Source organism: Rattus norvegicus, chromosome 8, assembly GCF_036323735.1.
Source record: "Rattus norvegicus strain BN/NHsdMcwi chromosome 8, GRCr8, whole genome shotgun sequence".
Taxonomy (NCBI): Eukaryota; Metazoa; Chordata; class Mammalia; order Rodentia; family Muridae; genus Rattus; species Rattus norvegicus.
Genome location: NC_086026.1, coordinates 60,260,760 through 60,280,924, shown reverse-complemented (window position 1 = coordinate 60,280,924; position 20,165 = coordinate 60,260,760). Strand labels below are relative to the sequence as shown.

The 20,165-nt window shown below is 44.0% G+C and overlaps 1 protein-coding gene and 1 long non-coding RNA gene across 10 annotated transcripts in view; one reads left to right on the top strand and one right to left on the bottom strand.

Moving 5' to 3' along the window:
- The first annotated feature begins 127 nt into the window (after positions 1-127).
- On the top strand, positions 128-19,600 carry Layn (layilin). Of its 8 annotated transcripts, none has more exons than XM_039081959.2 (8): positions 145-392; positions 3,075-3,372; positions 9,394-9,551; positions 13,395-13,430; positions 14,405-14,476; positions 15,231-15,330; positions 17,078-17,317; positions 19,086-19,600. In XM_039081959.2, the coding sequence occupies exons 1-8, from the start codon at positions 308-310 to the stop codon at positions 19,087-19,089; spliced, it is 993 nt and encodes a 330-aa protein (XP_038937887.1). In that variant the 5' UTR covers positions 145-307; the 3' UTR covers positions 19,090-19,600. The 8 variants fall into 8 exon arrangements, 7 of the variants coding, with proteins under 7 accessions (XP_008764550.1, XP_038937887.1, XP_063122057.1 ...); NM_001191997.1 differs by lacking the exon at positions 19,086-19,600 and adding an exon at positions 975-991 and having other exon boundaries at positions 308-396; positions 17,078-17,469; XM_006243049.5 differs by having other exon boundaries at positions 148-392; positions 17,078-19,600.
- Positions 8,358-20,165, bottom strand: part of LOC120094336 (uncharacterized) — a 50,809-nt gene continuing 39,001 nt past the window's right edge. For both annotated transcript variants that reach the window (XR_005488650.2, XR_005488651.2), the window contains exon 3: positions 8,358-9,039. This is a non-coding gene — a long non-coding RNA (uncharacterized LOC120094336). The remainder of the gene's footprint in view (positions 9,040-20,165) is intronic.

Below are 20,165 nucleotides of genomic sequence, written 5' to 3'. Positions count from 1 at the left end.
CAGCTAGCGCTCTCTCTCTGCAAAGAGCGGCCCCTTCCGTTGGCTACTCCCCCTGAGTTTGCAGTTTCTGGAGACTGGAGCACTGGACGTTGGGGGCGGGCCAGCCAAAGGGGCTGCCTTCCCTGCAGTGACGTCCCAGGAGGTGGAGGAGCAACCAACCAGTCTGAGCCCTCCTGGACTCCGCCCAGTGCGGGGTCTGGATCCTTGGGAGATGCAGCTTCCTTGGTTGCAGTTGTCCAAAGCAGTCGCCGACTTGCCCACTTCTCTGCCTTAGTCCCGGAGTGTCAGGAGGCACTGGAGTCCAGCTATGCAACCCGGAGCAGCGCTGCAGGCCATGTTGCTGGCGGTGCTGCTGGCCAAACCGAGGGATTCGAAGGGTCACCTGCTGAGCGGTGAGTGTGGTCCTGAGGAGAAGGCTGGTGCCCGAGTACCTGGGGTTGATGCGCCCAGTAAACCTCAGCAGGGGAAGACTGTCTTCAGGGCCACTGCACCCCTTTGTGTACTGGGACCCCAGATCCACCCCAGGATCCAATAAGCCTTCCTGAGTTCACTGCTTCCAGGAGCAAAAATGCAACCAACTCCAGAGCCTGGGGCCATCCTGGGTTCCCAGCAAAGCTAGAAGTCAGTTCTCTCCCCAGGGTTACCAGGGGTGAGAAGGAGGATGTAGCTTGGGTGGGGAAGTTGAGAAACTTGCTCCAGTGAGTGCCCCTTGAGCACCCTGCTCCCTGGATCCTTGAAGTGGAGGCAGTCAGTGCTGGACCTGCAGGGCTGTGGGAATGGTACCTGTTACTCTCCTCTGAGGGGAGGGTGGCTGGCCTGGAAGCCCTTGGAGATTGGGAAGGTGCCTAGTTAGTGCTGGACCAGTCCTGCCAGGCTCCAAGAATGACTCTCTGCTTCCTTCCCTCTGTGTGTGTGTGTGTGTGTGTGTGTGTGTGTGTGTGTGTGTGTGTGTGTGTGTGTGTGTGTGACTGCAGCTTGGACCCCAGAGGAGGTACAGTGCTCTGAGTTCTTTCTCCTTTCACTAGGTCTGCATGTAGGGCTGGAGGAGGGACTGGGGGGTGAGGGGAGGTCAGTACCTTTTAATCAGGTTCCCTTTGGCCAAGAGATGGAGGAGAATGGGAATGTCCACTGTATTCTAGCTTGTGGGTCTAATTTAAGAAATCTAACTTTGGTTTCAGAATGCCTGGAACAGGGAGGGCAGTGGAGGGAGGGAACTGGCAGGAGGTGGGGGAGGGGGTGTAGGCTCAGAGGAGCTGCTGGGAGCTGCTGAAAGGGTAAGGGCTGCATGGCTCTGCACTTTGTGACAGGAGACCTCCTGCCTGCCCTTCCCCTTCCTGCAAATGAGAAAAGAAAGACACTTCCTGAAGGCAGGGGAACCAGATGGGTCCTGGGCCTCCTTCCAAGCTCTGGTACTCCCTAGAACTCACTAGCACACACTAGACATATGCAGCCAGCCCGGACCATACAGGAAACTCTATCAAGGTGTTAAGCTTTCTCTTGGCAGTCTGGCCTGGAAAGGTGGGACCACTAGTAAAATCAATGCCAGCTTCTGTTGTGCCAGGTTTGGGAAGGCTCATGCCCTTTGCCTTCCTCCAAGGCCTACATTCTCCTTCTCTCTGGAACACATCCCTGGTGAGAAGCCCAGCTTCTGAGCCTTCCTCATCCCCTGGGAGCCTGCCCTGTTGGAAACCTCTTACTGGTAACAAGGGAGGCAGTAGAAGATGCTCCCAGCTCCTTGCACACTGAGGATTTATCGAAGTGTGGAGTTTTAGGGAGAGCCTTGTATTGCTCCTTCAGAGACAGCACTGTGTGTGACTTGTGTGCTGGACAGATTGGACACAGTCAACATTGTCTGTCTTTCTACTGGACTGAAATACATGTTGAGGAAATGAAAACATTTCAGAAGGTCTGGCAATAAGAAATCATTTATGCCCCCCTCCATGACAATTCACACCAGTAGCCTGAAGTTTGGCTCTTTTATTACAGGGCGAGTCCCCTCATTGGAAACTTGGTTTTCATTTTGTACCTTAGATCCAGAATCGTGCTATGGGCTCCTGTGGGTTAGGAACTGACATTTCAGTATTCTCAATACCTAACACACCAGGCAAGGGGGATTTCCCCAATAAGTGCTCAATGAACAGAGGGGTGACTGGGATGTGTTTAGGCTGCAGCAAGACTTCAGTCATCCAGACATAAGCTAGGGAAGCCTGTTCTAGTGAACACCTTGCTACTTACTTGCTATGCAGTGGAACCTCATCCATTTTTCTGATCCAGTCTTCAATCCTTCAAGTGACAATCGAATGAGAGATCGGCTCCCAGGGCAACCTGAGCCTTCCGGGGAGTGGGAAACCATCAAGGCAGGACATTGATTCTGGTATGTTCTACACTCAGATGCGGATTCTGCCTCTGCCAATGCTTCCGATAGCTTATGACAAATTGCTTTCTGTGAGCTTCAGTTTATTCTTATAAACAGTCCTGACATGAAAGACTGTTATGAGGGCCAAAGGAAATTATAAAACCTTTACCGTAGCTAACAGGACATGGAAAAAGTTTTGTAAACTCTAGCTATTGTCTTTAGGTCGGAGATCTGACTACCATGAATGCTCTTAGCTTCTGCTCACACTGGAGATGAGCAAGGTAGTTCTACTGCAGAGACAGGGGACTTCAGGGTAGAGGAATCCAGGACCGACTTCAGAATGCCCCTCTGTAGTGAAGGAAGCACTTAACAGCAACTCTTATCCAAAGCCCCATAATTCCACAAGACTCCCTAAGAGCATGAATGTCTTATTTATACACATCAAGTGAAGTCGTAAATATTTACCTACTCTGTTTAAAATCTGCACTGGAACAAAAACATGGGTCCCCTGTACAATACAGGCAACAGCGTTTTAAATCACTTTAACTTTGTGTGGCAAAGAGTACTAATTTTCCCTAGATAGCCTGGGTGATAACAGTCCGCAGATGGACAATCAGAACTCCTCCCAGAGACAGCTTCATTCAGATGTTTCTGGTATACTTTCTTGGAGCACTGAAACAGGTTGCCTTCTCTTTCTCCTTCTTCCCCCTCTCTCTAGGGCAGCGGTTCTGCTGGGAAGGGACACGGAGGCCTTGCTACAGAGTCATTTATTTCCATGACACCTCTCAAAGACGGAACTTTGAGGAAGCGAAAGAAGCCTGCATGAAGGATGGAGGACAGCTAGCCAGCATAGAAACGGCAGATGAGCAGAGGCTGATAGAGAACTTCATTGAAAGCCTCCAGGCATCTGATGGTGATTTCTGGATTGGCCTCAAGAGGTTGGAGGAGAAACAGCACAACAGCACAGCCTGCCAGGACCTTTACGCTTGGACAGATGGAAGCCTGTCACAGTTCAGGTAAGCATGTGGATCCCACAGCAGCTGAATCCCTGACAGAGCTCGGAAAAGAGACAAGCAGGACCCATGGTGTCAGATTCATGAGAAGGTCCAGGCAGAGCCGTGGTGGCAGCAACAGAGTGACCGCTGAGTAAAGCGGTATAATGAAGTTGGCAAATGCAGCCTTGAGTTGGGCCCAGAGTGTGCTGTTGAGGAGGGTGAAGCCCAGCGGATGTTTTCCAATGGCTTGCCATGCTTGACAGTCTGTGCTTCTGACTCTTCTACCCTTGGAGGTAAGACTGTATTGACAAACTGACGATTCCTAAGGTGGGACCAGGGTAGGACTCCAAACCACAGGGAATAGTTAGAAATGACAAAAAAAAAAAAAAAAATCAGAGATAGTATCTTACCCTAGCAACTGACCAAGGGTGGAGACTTTCAGAAAACTGGAAAACTGCAGTTTGTAGGAAACTCTTAAACTCACAGCATCAAGACCCTGATGAGCACGGATACCCCACAGTGACATTATTATCATCTCTTCCTAAAGATACAGGGACACAGAAGAACACTTTTAAAATGTCATCATTGTAAGGCAACACAGGAGAGGAGGGAACTGTCCTGGTAAATATTAAAAAACTGGCTAACCCTTTTATCCTACGCTAGCACCTGCACTGCGGGGTATCTTTATCTCAGAAGCTCCATGCTGGCCTCATGGTACTCTCTGACCCGGGCAGTCGTGAGCCATTCCAGCTTGGCTCCTTGCCACGCTGCTTTGCTTTCACTCACAGCTCCCTTGACAGGTTGCTACCACACCAGGCTCACATCCCAATTCCATGGAGGGCTTGGTGCATCCCACCACCGCACCTTCTCTTGAACTCAGTTAAGTCACCCCATGAAAGAACACACCCCATAAACACCTCTGATCGAACTGATAAGATATAACTTGCCCATCTAGACACCGTGAAATCCCATGCACACACATCCCTTAAAAATATTCCTAATGACCTGTATCTATGCACAGAGAAGAATCTTAACATCTGCCACCATGTTCCCCCCCTCTCTTCCTCTCGCTCCTGCTCCTTCTCCTCTTTCTAAACCTTTGTTCCCGCCCATCCTTCCTTCTCACCCAGTGACAGGCCTTGTTTTATCTTGTGTCTGCCTTCACCTACATAACAACGTCAACCTACAGGGAACAATCTTCAAAAAGTTAATCTCTGTATGATAAAGAGTTGTAAGTCAATTTTAATACATAAATGATAAAATACAAAGGCTTCAAAGACAAAAAGCAAAAGACTTAACACAGGCTCCCAACAGAGAAACCGAGTTGTCTAGACAATGATGTGGGAAACATAGGCAGATGAAGAGATAATCCATTTGGGAGAGAGGGTACCACAGCAGTTAAGCGCAATGGCTGCTCTTGCTGCAGCCCCAGGTTAGTCCCCAGCACATACATGGCAGCTCACAACTGTCTATAACATTTCAGCTCCAGGAGAGCACTTTTCTCAACTTTGCAGGCACTGCATGCACATGGTACACAGTGTGCAAGCAGTCAAAACACCTATACATGTAAAATAAATATTTTTAGATGATAGTTGAAGGTAGTGTAACTGTTACACTAAGACATCATGCTAGCTCTCACTGTATACTGATTATATTTATCAGATCTTATCTTTACATAAATTGTAAGAGAAGCTCCCCTCGGATTCAACAGCTTTCTCTTCCTGGAAGAAATTTTGAAAAGGAAGGTTCAGAGTAGGAAGAATATTTCTCATCAATGAAGATGATCTTAGATCCACAAGTGACACTAGCTGGCATTGCATCTTCATTGTCCCATAACATACCCTACTCCTTTTGCTGGTCTCAATGGCTCACTAAGTAGCATAACCAGACCATCAGCTCTGAAGAATGTGAGCCTCCAGTCAACTTGCACTTCTCAGCCCAGAGTTCATGTATTTTCCCATTGACTTTCAAAAGCGGGATGTGAAAAATGAAGTATATAATGTGGAGGCCTCTTCCTACCAATAACATACAGCAGCAAGCCAGCTCCTCCTATGTAAATATCCTCCTGCCCGAGATACTGACATCTCCCTTTGTCTGCTGATCTCTGAACAGAGAGACCTCCCCCACAAGTGGCAACCATGGATTACGGCTCAGTTGGACACTTGGTATGTCGCCTACCAAAAGTAGTCCCCTCTGGAAACTAAGTGCCTGCAGACTCCCAGATCATAGCATTGCAGAGATGGAAAATACAAAGTCCACAGGTGGGGATGGTACCCAGCCAAGGGGCTGCTGCCTTTATCCCTTGGCTCTGTAGAGATACAGAGTTACGGAACCTGGTGCTTTACAGTATTTGAAACATGATGTCCCTCTCCAAAATTCAATTACATCCAGGCTGATGCTTCAGCTGTATTCAATAGGCTTGTCCATGAGCCGCACTGGCAGTTTGGGGATGATATCCTATGTAATCTGACAAGTAATTCCCATGATCGGGGGCTTAGTCTTATATCTTCTTTGCTACAAAATAGGTCTTTTTCCTGATGAGACTGTATGTGGGGTCTTATTTTAATAGATTAAAATACTATTTACACCCTTGGGTCATGGATCTGACTAAAACTCGGAGGCAGAAAAAGCAAACTCAATGCTTTTGTATCTATTCTTTGTATCTATTTCTAAGAATAGATGTATCTATTCTATGAAAATGAGTCACTATCCCTTTCAGGGTCCAATGTGGCTAATTTGCTACCAAGTATCATCCCTACCCTCTTGGTTTCAGTGGCTGGCCTACTGGCATCTCTAGAGTCACCATGAACCTCTCAGGCTGGAGTTAGCAACAGTCTTAATATTGCTCTGATGCTGGAAGGCTGGGTCCTTGTCAGCAGTCACAGCCACAACAGTCCTGCTATGTGCAAACCACGCTGTTGAGCCCTTCAGAGCCTCCATAACTTATCTATTGAGCTACCACTGACCTGGCTAAGAAAAGGTGGCCGCCTTCACCTATGTCCACTCATTTTGGCTCCCTGATGGTTTAGTGCAAATACTGTGGCAGATGCTCCCTGGTGAGCTTATCACATGATAAGAAGTTATCAGAGTTCACGCTCACTTCTCTAGCTCGGTTTGCTTTATTCAAGCTGTTGTTGTCTCCCGGCTTCATCTTTTTTCTTTTATACTCTCATTGGTTGTTATTGTGCATATGCTTTCCCCAAAATGTTGTATGTCTGAAACTTCTATTACCATACAAAGTGGCTAATGAAGTATCCTAACTAAAGCTCTAGCCAGTTTCAGGGCCGTCCCCTTGTCACTGGCCTTCAAGGCCTTCTCTTAGTGCAGCTGCAGTAAAGCTCGCGGTCATGTCAGGTTGTCTGATTGCACTTGGCAAATGTACCCATGAACCGAGCTTGAGCTGACTGTATCAACTAGTCACAATGGACTCTTCCATGCACTGGGGTGTGAGCTGAGTTATAAGAAATGCTTCAGCCCAGACCAGCCGTAAAGTGCCTTTCTGCTTTGACCTCACTCAAAACTGGTCATACTGTCATACTACAGTGATGCTCTCAGGTGAGAAATAAGAAGCCTCCGGAACCCAAAAGGGCTGGCCAAGTGCTATGCTTCCTTCAAATTATTTTATGATATAATAGTTTATTATTTAATTGGAAAGGGCTGTTCTGGCATTCTATAGATCACTAGATATCCATATAGTCCAATGAAATGATAGGTCCTGACAGTTCACATGGTGTTTCTCCACCTTCTGGAATGCACGAGTCTTACTAAGGTCTCCAAAATACCATCCTTTTTGTTTTAAATTCTTTCGTATTCATCTGGTGCAACTGGCACACTCTTCAGCAGTATAATGGGCCGATGTGATTTTCTTCACAATCCATAGGAAATCCAGGTATTAAACTATAACCATGTGCTGTTGCCCATTCCCGAGGAACATGAGCTGTTTCAGCGCCTCTAGAACGTGGTAACCAGACCTGCATACTTCTGAAGCAAGCCTATCACTTATAGAACGTCAGCCACATGTAAAGCTCTGCAGGGTTGGGTGTGCTCCTCTTATGCAGTCCTCTGGGATCTGCCTGGGTTGTTCAGGAGTAAGACAAGGAACTCAGCAGAGATAGGATAGGAGGCACCACTCTGCACTGTCAGGCCCTACACATCACTGCTTCCTGCTGTCTATCTCTGGACACAATGCTCTTGGTGAGGGGAACACATCTCAGAGGTGTATGCTTGACGTTCTGCACTACACTAGCCCAAGGAGCCAATGCAGAACTATACCATCTACTAAACAGGGCTATTCAGAGCCCTGGGTTCCACCCCAGCAACTCCTAAAAAATAGGAAATGGAGGACACAGACCTATATTAGGAACCCTCCTCCAGAGGTTCAGAACTTCAAGTTCATGTTTGTCTGAGCTGGCTAAAGGGCCAACTGGATGGACTACATAAACTCAGTCTTACAACAGCAAATGAAAAGCTAGAGCCAATTCATATATTTTAGAACTGGGGTAACGTCCACTGGTCAGGTCTCACGGAGACTGATTACATGCCTTGCCCCAACGTGCTCCCATTCTGATACATGGCTTTGATGACATCAATGCCAATTCATACCCCATGTTTAACAATTCCAGCAATATCTAGGCATGTCCCTTTCACAAGTGTATGGTTATTTGGTTAACTTGCCAAAACTCCTTCTGGAGAAAGAATAGAGGAATTTCTTACAATAGGCACCTGCTATAGAATTGTAGGATTTTCTTCCTAGGTATCTGGCCTCTGCGAGTTTATCTGTGAGTTGTGAGTCTGAACATGGGCTCAAATCCAACAATATTCTTCCAGGAATCAATCAATAAATCTCTCTCCTCTCTCTCTCTCTCTCTCTCTCTCTCTCTCTCTCTCTCTCTCTCTCTCTCCCTCACATGAAGCAACATAAATCCATAAAGCTGTAGGGAAGGCCAGTTAGGCTGCAGGTAACTGATGAGGCACAAAGCCCAGTTTCTCCCAAGAGACCCTAGATGTTCCAGCATAATCATGTCCACAGCTTTATTGTGAATTCGGCTGCTGTTCAAGAAACTCTTTCAACACAGTAGGTGCAAAAAAGGATCTTCATTTTGCAGACTGTAAGACAGGACCAAAGCAGAGTAATATGGGGGTACTACCAGAAGATAAGTCTCTTAGCTAATTCTCTTGAGCAGGGGCTTGGGAAGACATAGGCAGAGAAGACTGTCTAGATAGTCTGAGAAGTGGATCCTAGCCCTTGGCAGAAGCCTATCGGGTACTTAGGAAACCTACGAAGCCCAGGTACTTGGGCAACTTACAAAGCCCAACCCTCAGTAGGCAAGTGGGGTAAGTGCTTGAAAACTTACTCACTCAATTCCAGGAACTACTGGATCATAAAGCTAAGGTGACAATGAACCTTTTCAAAGAGTTAAAGGGGCAAAAGAAAGATACTTCATAGTGGACACAAAGGGGCTTGTTTCCTTGATCCTGTGCCTGTGACTTGAAAACTAACAAAACCCAGGTTGCCCCCTGCCCCTTCCCCAGCCCCTCTCGTACTTTGGCAGCCTCTAGATTTTGGAGAATCTCCCTCAGATTCTTATTCTTCTTTTGGGTCATCTGGGGCTGGTGTGGCAGAGGGAGATAGGAAAGCAGCCAGCGTTGAGTGACATATGCCATCTCTCTTCTTCATATGTCCAATCTCTGTAAAAACAGATAAAGCCAAAAAAGAAGACAAGCCTTAAGATCTTCCAGACTAGCTCCATGCCAGCTTCTATGCCTCATAATTGTTCTGCAGAACTAAGAACATAATATATTCTTTCCTGCAGAGAGACTGTGGCAAATGTCAGGTGATTGATTGTGACAGCCACACTGGATCAACAGCATGTGTCTCTACTTGTTGGCAGTGCTTCAATTCCTCCATCTCTCTGTGTCATGTTCAGAAGCAGAATCTGACATTTATGGTTCAATGATACCTGATTAGAAAAAGCAAAAGGACACTCAAGCCTTATGCTATGTTTCTCCAGTGGTCTCTGTTGTCCATTCCCTTTCCTTCAGGAACTGGTATATGGATGAGCCTTCCTGTGAGAGCGAGGTCTGCGTGGTCATGTACCATCAGCCATCAGCACCTCCGGGCATCGGGGGCCCATATATGTTCCAGTGGAATGACGACCGGTGCAACACGAAGAAGAATTTCATTTGCAAATATTCTGACGGTAATGACTCGTTCCCCCAACTAGATAGCTAATTTTCCAACCTCTTTCCCCATTTCACAAACAGCTGCTTGTACCAAGAACTTGTTCTATACTCACTGAGAAAGCCTGATGCAAATGCCAGAAACATTAAACTTTGAGAATTCTTCTCAATGGAAGCATAACAACGCCTCCTCACTGAGAAATAGTTCTATCAAAGGAGAGGCTATCAGATGCAACAGAAGGGCTGAGAAAGGGAAGGATCAAATCTACTTAGGATAAGAAGGTAGACTTAAGTGACCGCCCAGTAAAGGCTTCTGTTGTGAACAGGCACAGACCTTCACCCATTTCGTGTGCAGTCAGCTGTGGGAGCCTGGAATAAGCTGACAGTTACTCTAGCAGCCATGTGAGATTATTTCTTGGAATTTAAAGAAACATAGGAATGAGAAGGCAAGTGACAAAATATCCCAACGTCACCTGCAGTCTTACCCAGCGAACACTTCAATACGTTTAAAAGTCCCCAAGCCAACTGGCATCTTCATATTTGCCTTGCAAATTTAGCTTGAATTTGCTCCCAGATCTGCAGAGTTGGAATTGAGAACAAGCCTTACTTGTTCTTACTCTGCTGAGTTCCCAGACTCCTTTATTAAAATTGACTTAGAATTAAACATAAACTCATCCTTGATCTGTCTCTAAAGCTTCTCACTTCCCTGAAGCCAACCGCTTAGTCCCAATTCCACAGTCTTTCCCTGCAGGAGTAGAATGACTTGCTGGTTGTATCCATTACAGTTGGGAACCGAATACTACTGCCATTTTTAACTGCTTGAACCACATTATATTGTGGTGATAATTTTGTGCTGGAAGATGTCTTCCTCACCTATTCTAGCCTCTGATGACCTCTTCCCAATGGCCTGTCTCTCCCCACCACATGTAGTTGGCTAAAGTAGAAAGGCTGCAGAGCCCCAGACTCCTTTAGGAGGACATCTCAGAGAGCAGAAGAAAGCACTACTTATACATTAACTTACATTTTCCATTGTTTTTGTTTATTAAATTCTATTGGCTTCATGGTTGAAATGTTTTAGCTTCTTTAACAGCTTTTCTTAATGAGAGATTTTGAAATTTGCTTTAACATCCCTTTATATTTTTCTTAAACTTGGTTCCTTTCTAAGAAGACACAAATTACCTCTAGCTTCTGTTATTACCTGAATTAGCTTGACTGAGTTCTTGGGTGAAAAGGACAGCACACCCTAAGAGTTTAATAAAGAGACTATACTAAAAGGATGTTTGCAGTGGTGTAGACCAGGAGCAGGAGATGATAAAGTGTCCAGGGTCTATCTGCAGTTGGAAGCACTACACCCCTCAGCTTAAAGGGACAAAGCAAGGGAATCATTTTAGCAAGATGCAGAGAAAGGGACCTCAAAACAGAAGCAGAAGCCACAGAGTGTAGCCGTTGACAAACCATCCCTACAGGACGATGAGCATGAAGAGTGCCATGACCTCTGCATGCCCTACCTTCTGATCCCTGTCTTTGATTCCCATTGGCTAAGACAAACAAGACACCAAAGACAGATGAGATCTTATACAGGGCAGGCGGCACATGGAGAAGCACTAACACTTAACCCTTGCAAAGTCATATACCCACAGATAAATTCGTTCAGCTTACTGTACAGGACTTACTATGCTATCCTCATGATAAGGCCCTGCCTCCTTTTCTCTCCTCACCTCTCAGCACTCTCAGCTCCTCTCCTCCCTCCTTTCCAATAGTTTTGAACTCAGGGGCAGTTTCTTGAAAGCTCTTTCTTATCTGCTACTTCCTGTGCCTGAAACATTTCCCCCTTCCCCAGCCAGCTCAGTATCACCCTTCAGGTTTCAAGCTAAGCATCACCTTCTCTCCTAACAACTAAATACAACAAGTCACCCCAGAGCATAGCCTAGCCTAAGAGGATGGTGATAACCATGATGTTAATGATGTTCTAGGTGTAGTGTAGCTGTGTCAGTTGGCAGTGAATTAGGTCTGTAGATTAAATGACAGCAACTTATCAATGTCCATTCCCTGGCTGTGACCATTATACTATGTTTATAAAAGAGAATGCACTCTATTTTTAAGATCAAAGTCATTAGTAATAGAGGGGTCCCATGTCATATCAGGAACTTACTCTCTGAAGAGAAGTTAGGTATGTTCATGTATGCATGTAAACACATGTATATATGTGTTTACAGATATAAATGATAAGTAGACAAATGGCAAAATGATTATAAAAGATATGTTCAGATTTTTTTTGTACAGTCTTACAAAATTTTTTATAAATTTGTAATGATTTCAAGACAAAAATTTTAAGTCCTGTTGGAAGCCTCTGAGGATTCAGACTGCCTCACATACAGAGTGTTTATATGCCTACTTACCTGTCTCTTTCCTGAACACGGGTCATCAAGTCTGGAGGCATACATTTCTAGCCACTAATGAATTAAAGAAAAATTAGTTCTGTAATTCCCACAGCATGGTCCAACACCCTCCTAACATTATGAAACACTGGTAAGGGGCTGTGAGAGTGAGTGATCGTGTCTAAAACTAGATTTCAGAATGTGATCATATGGAATTGGTGGCATCCTACCCAGATTGTATGCTAAAGAGACAGGAACATTCAGTAGAAATGAGGCAGAAATCATCGGAGGTGAGATACCATGCAGGAAATAATGTCCACTGTGCACTGATGTGCTGTGCTCATGACCACTGTGAACAGATGTGTTCTATGCTCGTGGCCACAATGTCAGTGGTCAGAATGATTAATCTTTCTTTACTTATGTGCATGTAGACATGATATGGTGATCACAGAATATCAGAAGATTAAAAACTGACCTAGATTCTTTCATATTTTTGTTGTTTTGTTTTATTGTCTTTACTAAGTAGCACGATTATGTCATCTTTAGCTAGTTAAAATATCTCTTAGCTAATTATTAGCTATAAAATTTAAATAGGTTATTTAAACCCCTGTATTTTAGTTTCTTCGTGTACAAAATCAGAACAATAATAGTAAGTCTCCCCTCTAAGACTGTTATCAAGATTGAGACTGTTTTTATAAAATGCTTAGAACGGTCTCCAGTATTGCATAGTATTCTATGTGGCTATGGTTTAACAGTGAATAAATGGACTTTTATCATATCTACACACACACATGTAAAGAAAGAAGGTCAATCATTATTTCCTGTCTGAATGAAATTCCTGATATCTGGACCTGACAACTGTTTCACTAAAACCTCCATGCTCCTGTGAATTCCAGGCATCTGATTAGCATAAGAGACCCCCATGACAATACAAGGTCAGGCAACAGCAGAAACATCTGACTTAGAAGCTCTTGGAGATATTTTAAGTATCTCAAAGTCAATCACGAGTCTCTGACTTGAAACTGGCCAATCCTTCACTGACTTCTACATCTTACAGACCTAGTGTTTGTTGCTCTCTGAAATGGCCTCGGTATGAACCGATGAAGTATCTTGGACCACTTAAGACAATCCCAGACAGGAACTGCAGTCAGGGAGTAGGTATCAATGCTGGAGCCCACATAGCTCCATGCTGATAAGGTGGAGGCACACAGGAGCTCAATATTCAAGCAAGCGTTCTACTCTTGTGTACATCTGGAACACCTAAGATCAACTTTCTTAAATGGTTAAAAAAAAATCACTGAACTAAAGCTGAAGGAAGGCTAATATTTCTGTGCAACAAATTCTTTGATTTAAGGAACTTACCTGCAATATCTGTTAATAATGGCTAATATAGTGATACTAGAGTTCATTGGATTAATGCTACACTAGCTGATTTCATTAAGATGGAGGAAAAATGTAAAATATTGTGTTTTTTTGCTGCTGCAGATAAACCAAGTACAACACCCTCTCTTAGTCCTGGAGGTGAGTCTGTCATATGAAATTTGGGTTACGTTGGGACGTTTCACAGCCCTCCTTATAGACTTAGAACCATGCCTTTAGAACAGATTGCTCAGCAGGAAGACCACTGGTGTTTTCCCAGGCAAGCTGGACAGATATCTATCACATCCAATTGTGGCAGCTAGCTCATAGCTCTCACTTTCTGCCCACTGTTATCCACATCTGTCAAAACTGTAAAGTTATAGTTTGAAAATTCCATTTTGGATGCTGCATCATCATCATCAACATCATCACCATGATCATCACCATCATTATAGTCAATCAATATATTCAAATAAGCTAAGAAATGAGCCTAATTGGTCATTTACGATCTTAGCAGTGAGTCATTGTACCTTTCCCCAGGCATTTTAGTCCTTTATGTTGCTCAACTCCAACTGCTTGTTGGCTGCTTTGGTGCCCAATCATTGGCAACAAAGGTCTCACCAAAAATATAAAGACTTGTCTGGGGGAGTGGCTCAGTAGGTAAAGTGCTCAAGAATGAAAACCTGAGTTTGATCTCCAGAATCCGTGTCAAAAAGCTTGGAACAGTGATATTCCCATTTCATCCCATTGCTGGGGGGGGGGACAGGGTTTACTTCCCAGGCAATCTACCTGAATCTCAAGCTCCATGATCAGAGAGACTCTGTCTCAAAACCCAAGGTGGGGAACAGTAGCAGGAGATACCTGATATCAACCTCTAGCCTGTGTACACACACAAAACACACAGATGCACATTCTTTCACACACATACGCAGAACACACAGAAACACACACAAACAATGGAGACAAACCCCAATTACAACAAATCTAACACTTGGTACATTGCTGTATTCATAAATGGCATTGGTCACATTGCTACTCTTTTCTTGCATCCCACTCTACATGTGGCAAGACCTCAGAGCATGTCTGGACTACAGCACCTTCCTTCAAGTTCTCAAGTCCATGTGTATCTCTCTCAGGTGAAGCAACTGAGCCAGCAGCACCCATACTTCCAGAAGAAACTCTGGAAATAGACACCAAAGAACGCAGAGGTACTTGGGAAAAGTAGATAATGAACTCCTTTGACTAGAAATCACCCATGGCTACATTTCCTAATTTCCTCTCCATACAACTCCTAAAAAATGGAATTAGGCAAAGCATCTGCGACAGTGCAAACACGGTACTAAACGGCAAGTCATGTCAGTGAGATGTGCATTGGGTGCTAGGCTAAGACAATTGAGGGAAAGAAGACTGGACAGGAGGCGAAAGTCCATCCTGTCTCTATAAAGGCAAAGACTTAGGAATGTTCCTGACATGGGAGGTGGGGTAGGACAGAGGCTGGGAGAATAGACGTAGAAAAACAAGAGTGAAATAACCCTAGACATGATACATACCATCTGGGATCAATATTCATCAGTAGATCAAACTGAAGAAATGAGAAAGATAACATCTAGAGCCTGCATCATCAAAGATAGTTGGGGTGATACGCTGGAGTTCTAATGACCTTTCGATTTCACTCCTACCTTGAGTTTCAAGATGGAAATCTGTGGTTTCATCACTGGGCAACTTAAATTTTTTTTCTCTGTGCTTCAGTTTAATCATTTAGTATTCATACCTAGCTGGAAGCTCTATCACATTGTTAAAAGGAAATGAAATGTTTTACTGTGATTCAGTTCTGACACTGAGAGTCTATATAAATACACACACACATACACACACACAGAGAGAGAGAGAGAGAGAGAGAGAGAGAGAGAGAGAGAGAGAGAGAGATCACCAAGCTAATATATGATTTTTTTTCTTTTTCAGAGGCTGCTTTGAATCTTGCCTACATCCTAATTCCCAGTATTCCCCTTTTCCTCCTACTTGTGGTCACTTCAGCTGTGTGTTGGGTTTGGATCTGTAGAAGGCAAGTAGAACCTTCATCATGCAAACCTTTGCTCCCTCTGCACTCAGATGAGGCCTGGTTGACATCATTAAAAGCCATGACAACTCCAAGAGAAGGACCACTGTAGAACTGAGAGTAAATTCTGGCAGGACACGAGGTCCACGTGCCAAACTAACAGCATTTCTCTGAGCATCTGTGCTGAGTAAGATTAAGATAGCAGCCCCATGCCCTCTCGCCTCTGTGTGCATGGAAGACTTTTAAGCAAAGTGGAAGGTAAAACAGTGTTATTCACTTCCTGTGCACCCACGGATCACACAGTAAAGTGTTCTCCTAAATGTAGGTCCTCATTCCAAAAATGTTTGTTGAGTAAGGAATGACTAATGGGCCACATGAAAACTGTGTGTTCCAAAGGATTCTGGGAAGTATCTGATACAAAGCCACTTTATTCACAATGAATCAGCCAAATTCTTTTAAACTGACTTTTCTTTTAAATTATTTCAGAAGTGTATTGTAGCAAAGAAGCTAAACTAAGTAGCATAGGCAGCATCTGTATGTAATCTGGATCATGTGCTCATGTATTTTAAGTACATGCAACCGTTCTCTGTTACACTGCTGTTCCCCAGCATCAAGGCAGACACTCAAGGAGGTTAGCATTCTCTTTTACAGCAGAAAAATCAGTCCAACTTAAGTTAGACTCACTTTGATGAGCAGTTTGAAATACATTTGTAAAATTCCAATGCAGGACCTATTTCAATAATCCCCTCAAACTATTATTATGAGTTTAAGCAATGAATACACACACACACACACACACACACACACACACACACACACACACACACACACATATATATATATATAAAACAAGCATATAATAAACACTCAAAAGTATTAGTCACATCTATAATCATTTTTGTTGGTAGTTCTCTTGCATTTAAAATAGACTTCAGTTAAACAATTACAGATATATTTTCCAATGACTTATCTACAATTGGTTCTTGATTTCCACTTTTAAATGCATTTGTCCCTTTGCCAGGACTGGGGGGCATACTCTCTCTCATCTGTGTGTCCTTCTTTCCTGTTTTCCTTCTTTCCTTATTTTTTAAGTGGTCTGGGGAACTCAGGGCTTCCCACATGCCAGCCAAGTATACATTTAGCTACATCCCCAGTCCCTTAAACAATATTTTTAAGTGTTACAAACAAAACGCATTGATAGAAAGAAGTAATTAAACTACTGCAGAGTTTAGCAAAAATATCTCCCAAGATGTATTGTTTCTTTATTAGTGATTTTTAGTGGTAGGCACAATTATAATATTGAAGTAGAGGTGAACCCAAAATATTTCAAAGCAGTTCTAATAACTCATGTGGTATGGGAATGTGATTTCTGTTGGTGACAGAATCGATGACATTATTAATCTCACTCTTGTCTATACTTATGGTAGAATATGGCTAATTTTGCTTAGCGATGAGTTTTGTTTTTAATGTTCAGTTGGTTAGGGTTTGGCTTGGTTTAGTGTAATTCTTTTCCTATTATTTTCCGGCCCCACATTCTCTAAGGAGTCCTGAAACCCAAACTCACGACAGTAAACAGACCATGAGTAGAGCAGTCTTCTGGGGTGTCTCCTACCTGATGCACAAAGCCTATTGGGGTAGGTAGGTGAGAAGCAGAGCGAGCTGACTTCCTCAGGTCACTTCCTCCACTTCAATAGGAACAGGGACATTCTCAGGACCCTGGTCCCAGATACTCAGCCTGGTTCTCTTCTTCCAGAAAACGGGAACAGACAGACCCTCCCACAAAGGAGCAGCACACCATTTGGCCCACTCCTCACCAAGAGAACAGCCCTGACCTAGAAGTTTACAATGTCATCAGAAAACAAAGTGAAGCTGATTTAGCCGAGCCCCGGCCAGATCTGAAGAACATCTCCTTCCGGGTGTGTTCTGGGGAAGCCATGCCCGATGACACGTCTTGTGACTATGACAACATGGTTATAAACCCTTCTGAAAGTGGGTTAGTGACTTTGGCAAGTATGGAGGGTAGATTTGTGACCAATGACATCTATGAATTCTCCCCCGACAGAATGGGGAGGAGCAAGGAGAGTGGATGGGTAGAAAATGAAATATATTACTAAGACATATGAAAAAACCAGCAAGAATGTAAAAAGAGAAGGAAAAGCCTCCAATGTCTTACAAAGACGATATTCAGAAGGCTTATGAGAAGGTTCAGCTCAGGTCTTAGGGGCAAGCACAGCATCACAAGTTCCTTCTGGGTCCCCAAGTTCTGGCTGCACTCCCTATCCAGGAACCTCGTCCAGCTCAGCCTGGTCCAAGGCACCTCACCCAAGGGGCTGCTGCACAGCAGACCCTCAGAGAAAGCCAGTGGCTTCCAACTGACGCTCAAGAGCTGGTGCTTTCCCTGGTCAGGATTAAGGTGTGACCAGGGAGCTTGGAAAGCCTACCTCTAGGCTCTGTTTTCCTTGCTCTGTACATCTGTGCAGGCAATCACAAAGACACAAATGGTGGGATCCTCTCAAAGCCTCTGTATGGAAGCCCCAGGCTGGCCTGCACATCAACAATTCCCAACCTGCATCCCACCCCCACCCCTGAAAAAAAAAGTCAATAAAAAGCAGGAAGCAGAATGTTAGTCAGTCTGTGTCTACAGCCCTTCCTCTGCATGTGGCCTCAGGGGAGTTTTTTTTTTTTTTTTCATTCTCCCAACATCTAAACTTGGAAAAGTCCAACTTGGAAATACTTTCGAAAGTAAAAATGAGCTCTGTTTGCTTCAGAGCTTCTTCTTCTCTGGGCTCAGACAGTATGTGCTGTTCTGGGGATGGGTGGCAGCAGCATAGGAAACTGACTGTATACAGGACTGGTGAAAAGAGTCGACCTAGTAAGGAAAAGGAGAGGCAGGCTTCTCACTATCAGAGAAGGCAGCCACGGTCACCAGAAGGGAGGAAACTGGAACAGGTCCTGTTGTGTGCAAGGGGAATCGAAACAGTGCTGCCGTCATTGTGGAATTTTATGTACTGAGTATACATATATATGTATGTTTATATGTGTATGTATATGTGTGTTTTCCATTAAATAAGCCAGTACTCCATGAAACTGGATGACTCAAGGACAGAAGCAGAAGAAATATGAGTTACTTAAGTAATGAAAAGGAAATAATGGGTATCTAAACATAGATAGAATTAACAGGTTTATTGTTCTACAGGAACAATGAGGACCCGGATATCACAATGACCTATAACGTATTTATGAATAACTATGAGAAAGGAGCTCAAGGGCAGCAAACACAAAGTCATGATAAAAATATATTTATTGCCTTGGTTGACTAGTACACATTGTATATTTGTACTGTTAAGTAATACCATTGTTAAAACTTAAAGAGATTGGGAATGAGAATGTTCATTTGGGAAATTTTACACCACCACCAAGCAAGACTGATTAAGAATCAGCAGATAGGGTTGGGGATTTAGCTCAGTGGTAGAGTGCTTGCCTAGCAGGCGCAAGGCCCTGGGTTTGGTCCCCAGCTCCGGAAAAAAAAAAAAAAGAGAGAGAGAGAGAGAAAAAAAAAAGAATCAGCAGATCACAGACACCAACTCGTAATGATCCACCTTTGGTAATGAGGATTAATTTGAATATTAAATCATTGAAAGTAAAACCAACAAAGAGAATGTGACTCAATGGGTAAAGTGGGAAAACATGGGCATATGCTGATACAAAATAAAAGAATAAATTAAAACTTTGATGTAGATGGTATATTTACATGATTTCAGGTAAAGATCATTGATTGCAAAAGTGACCCAACAGGCAAAGCCACCTCAGTCACCTGATGAATGTGAATTCTGTGGACGACGAAGTGTACTGAGATTGTAGACCTCACACTGTGGTGTGGTGAGAGGGACATGGCATCACATCCACGCTGTCTCACAGTGTACAAGCTGATCATAAGGAGGCCTTGCATAACAACAATTTGATGGACAATCTACAAACTACCTGGACGGCAAACCTGAACTCTGATGGTAAAGACGGTGGAAGCGAGACAGGGGCAGCTGCAATAGGAGGACAGTAAGGTGATGGCTCCAAGCGTGACCAGATCCTGAAATGGATCCCTTTTCTCCTGTAAAGGAGAAGATGGGAACAAATGTGGATGACGTCTGAGGACTAAATGTCAAAAACGTGCAGTGCTAACTTCCTAACTTTTGCGTTGCCCTGAGGACATGGCCTCTTGGCACTGGGAATGTCTTCCCAGAAAGCACACAGTGAAGTAATAAAGGACAATGGACTATCAGGTTGACCACTTTCTCTCGTGTGATATGGGGACAGGGATGCACTGTACCTGCAATCTCTCCTCTGTTAGAAATTATTTTTGGAAAACCATTTACAAACATAATTTCTATAGCCATGGATTCCATGACTCACACTATGCTACCCATGCATCTGAAGTCAATATACAGGCTGTGGCTGATAGCATCTAACAGTCTTTGATCAAAGACAAAAGTAAATGAACTCCTAATAGAACCGTCCTCAGTACCTAGCCCCAGGTTCTGGCAGGGAGCTGTGATGAGCCAGCCTGCAATATCCAATTCAGTGACACCTTTCTTCCAATATTCCCCATCTTTCCCCTTTGGAAATGCAAATGAGTTGTGTGATCTAGAATAAACATCAAGGTGTCTTTCAACTCCAAAATCATTTTATTTCAATATTGTAATAGCTTCTGTAGAGCATTTGACAGCCTCCTGAACTTGTAGTAAGACACTCATAATAACAGAGACAGATACAAATATGAAATTGCACGGAATTGCACCCTCAGAGGCAAAGTCATTTTTCTACAGACCTTTGTCTCTTTCTCCTGA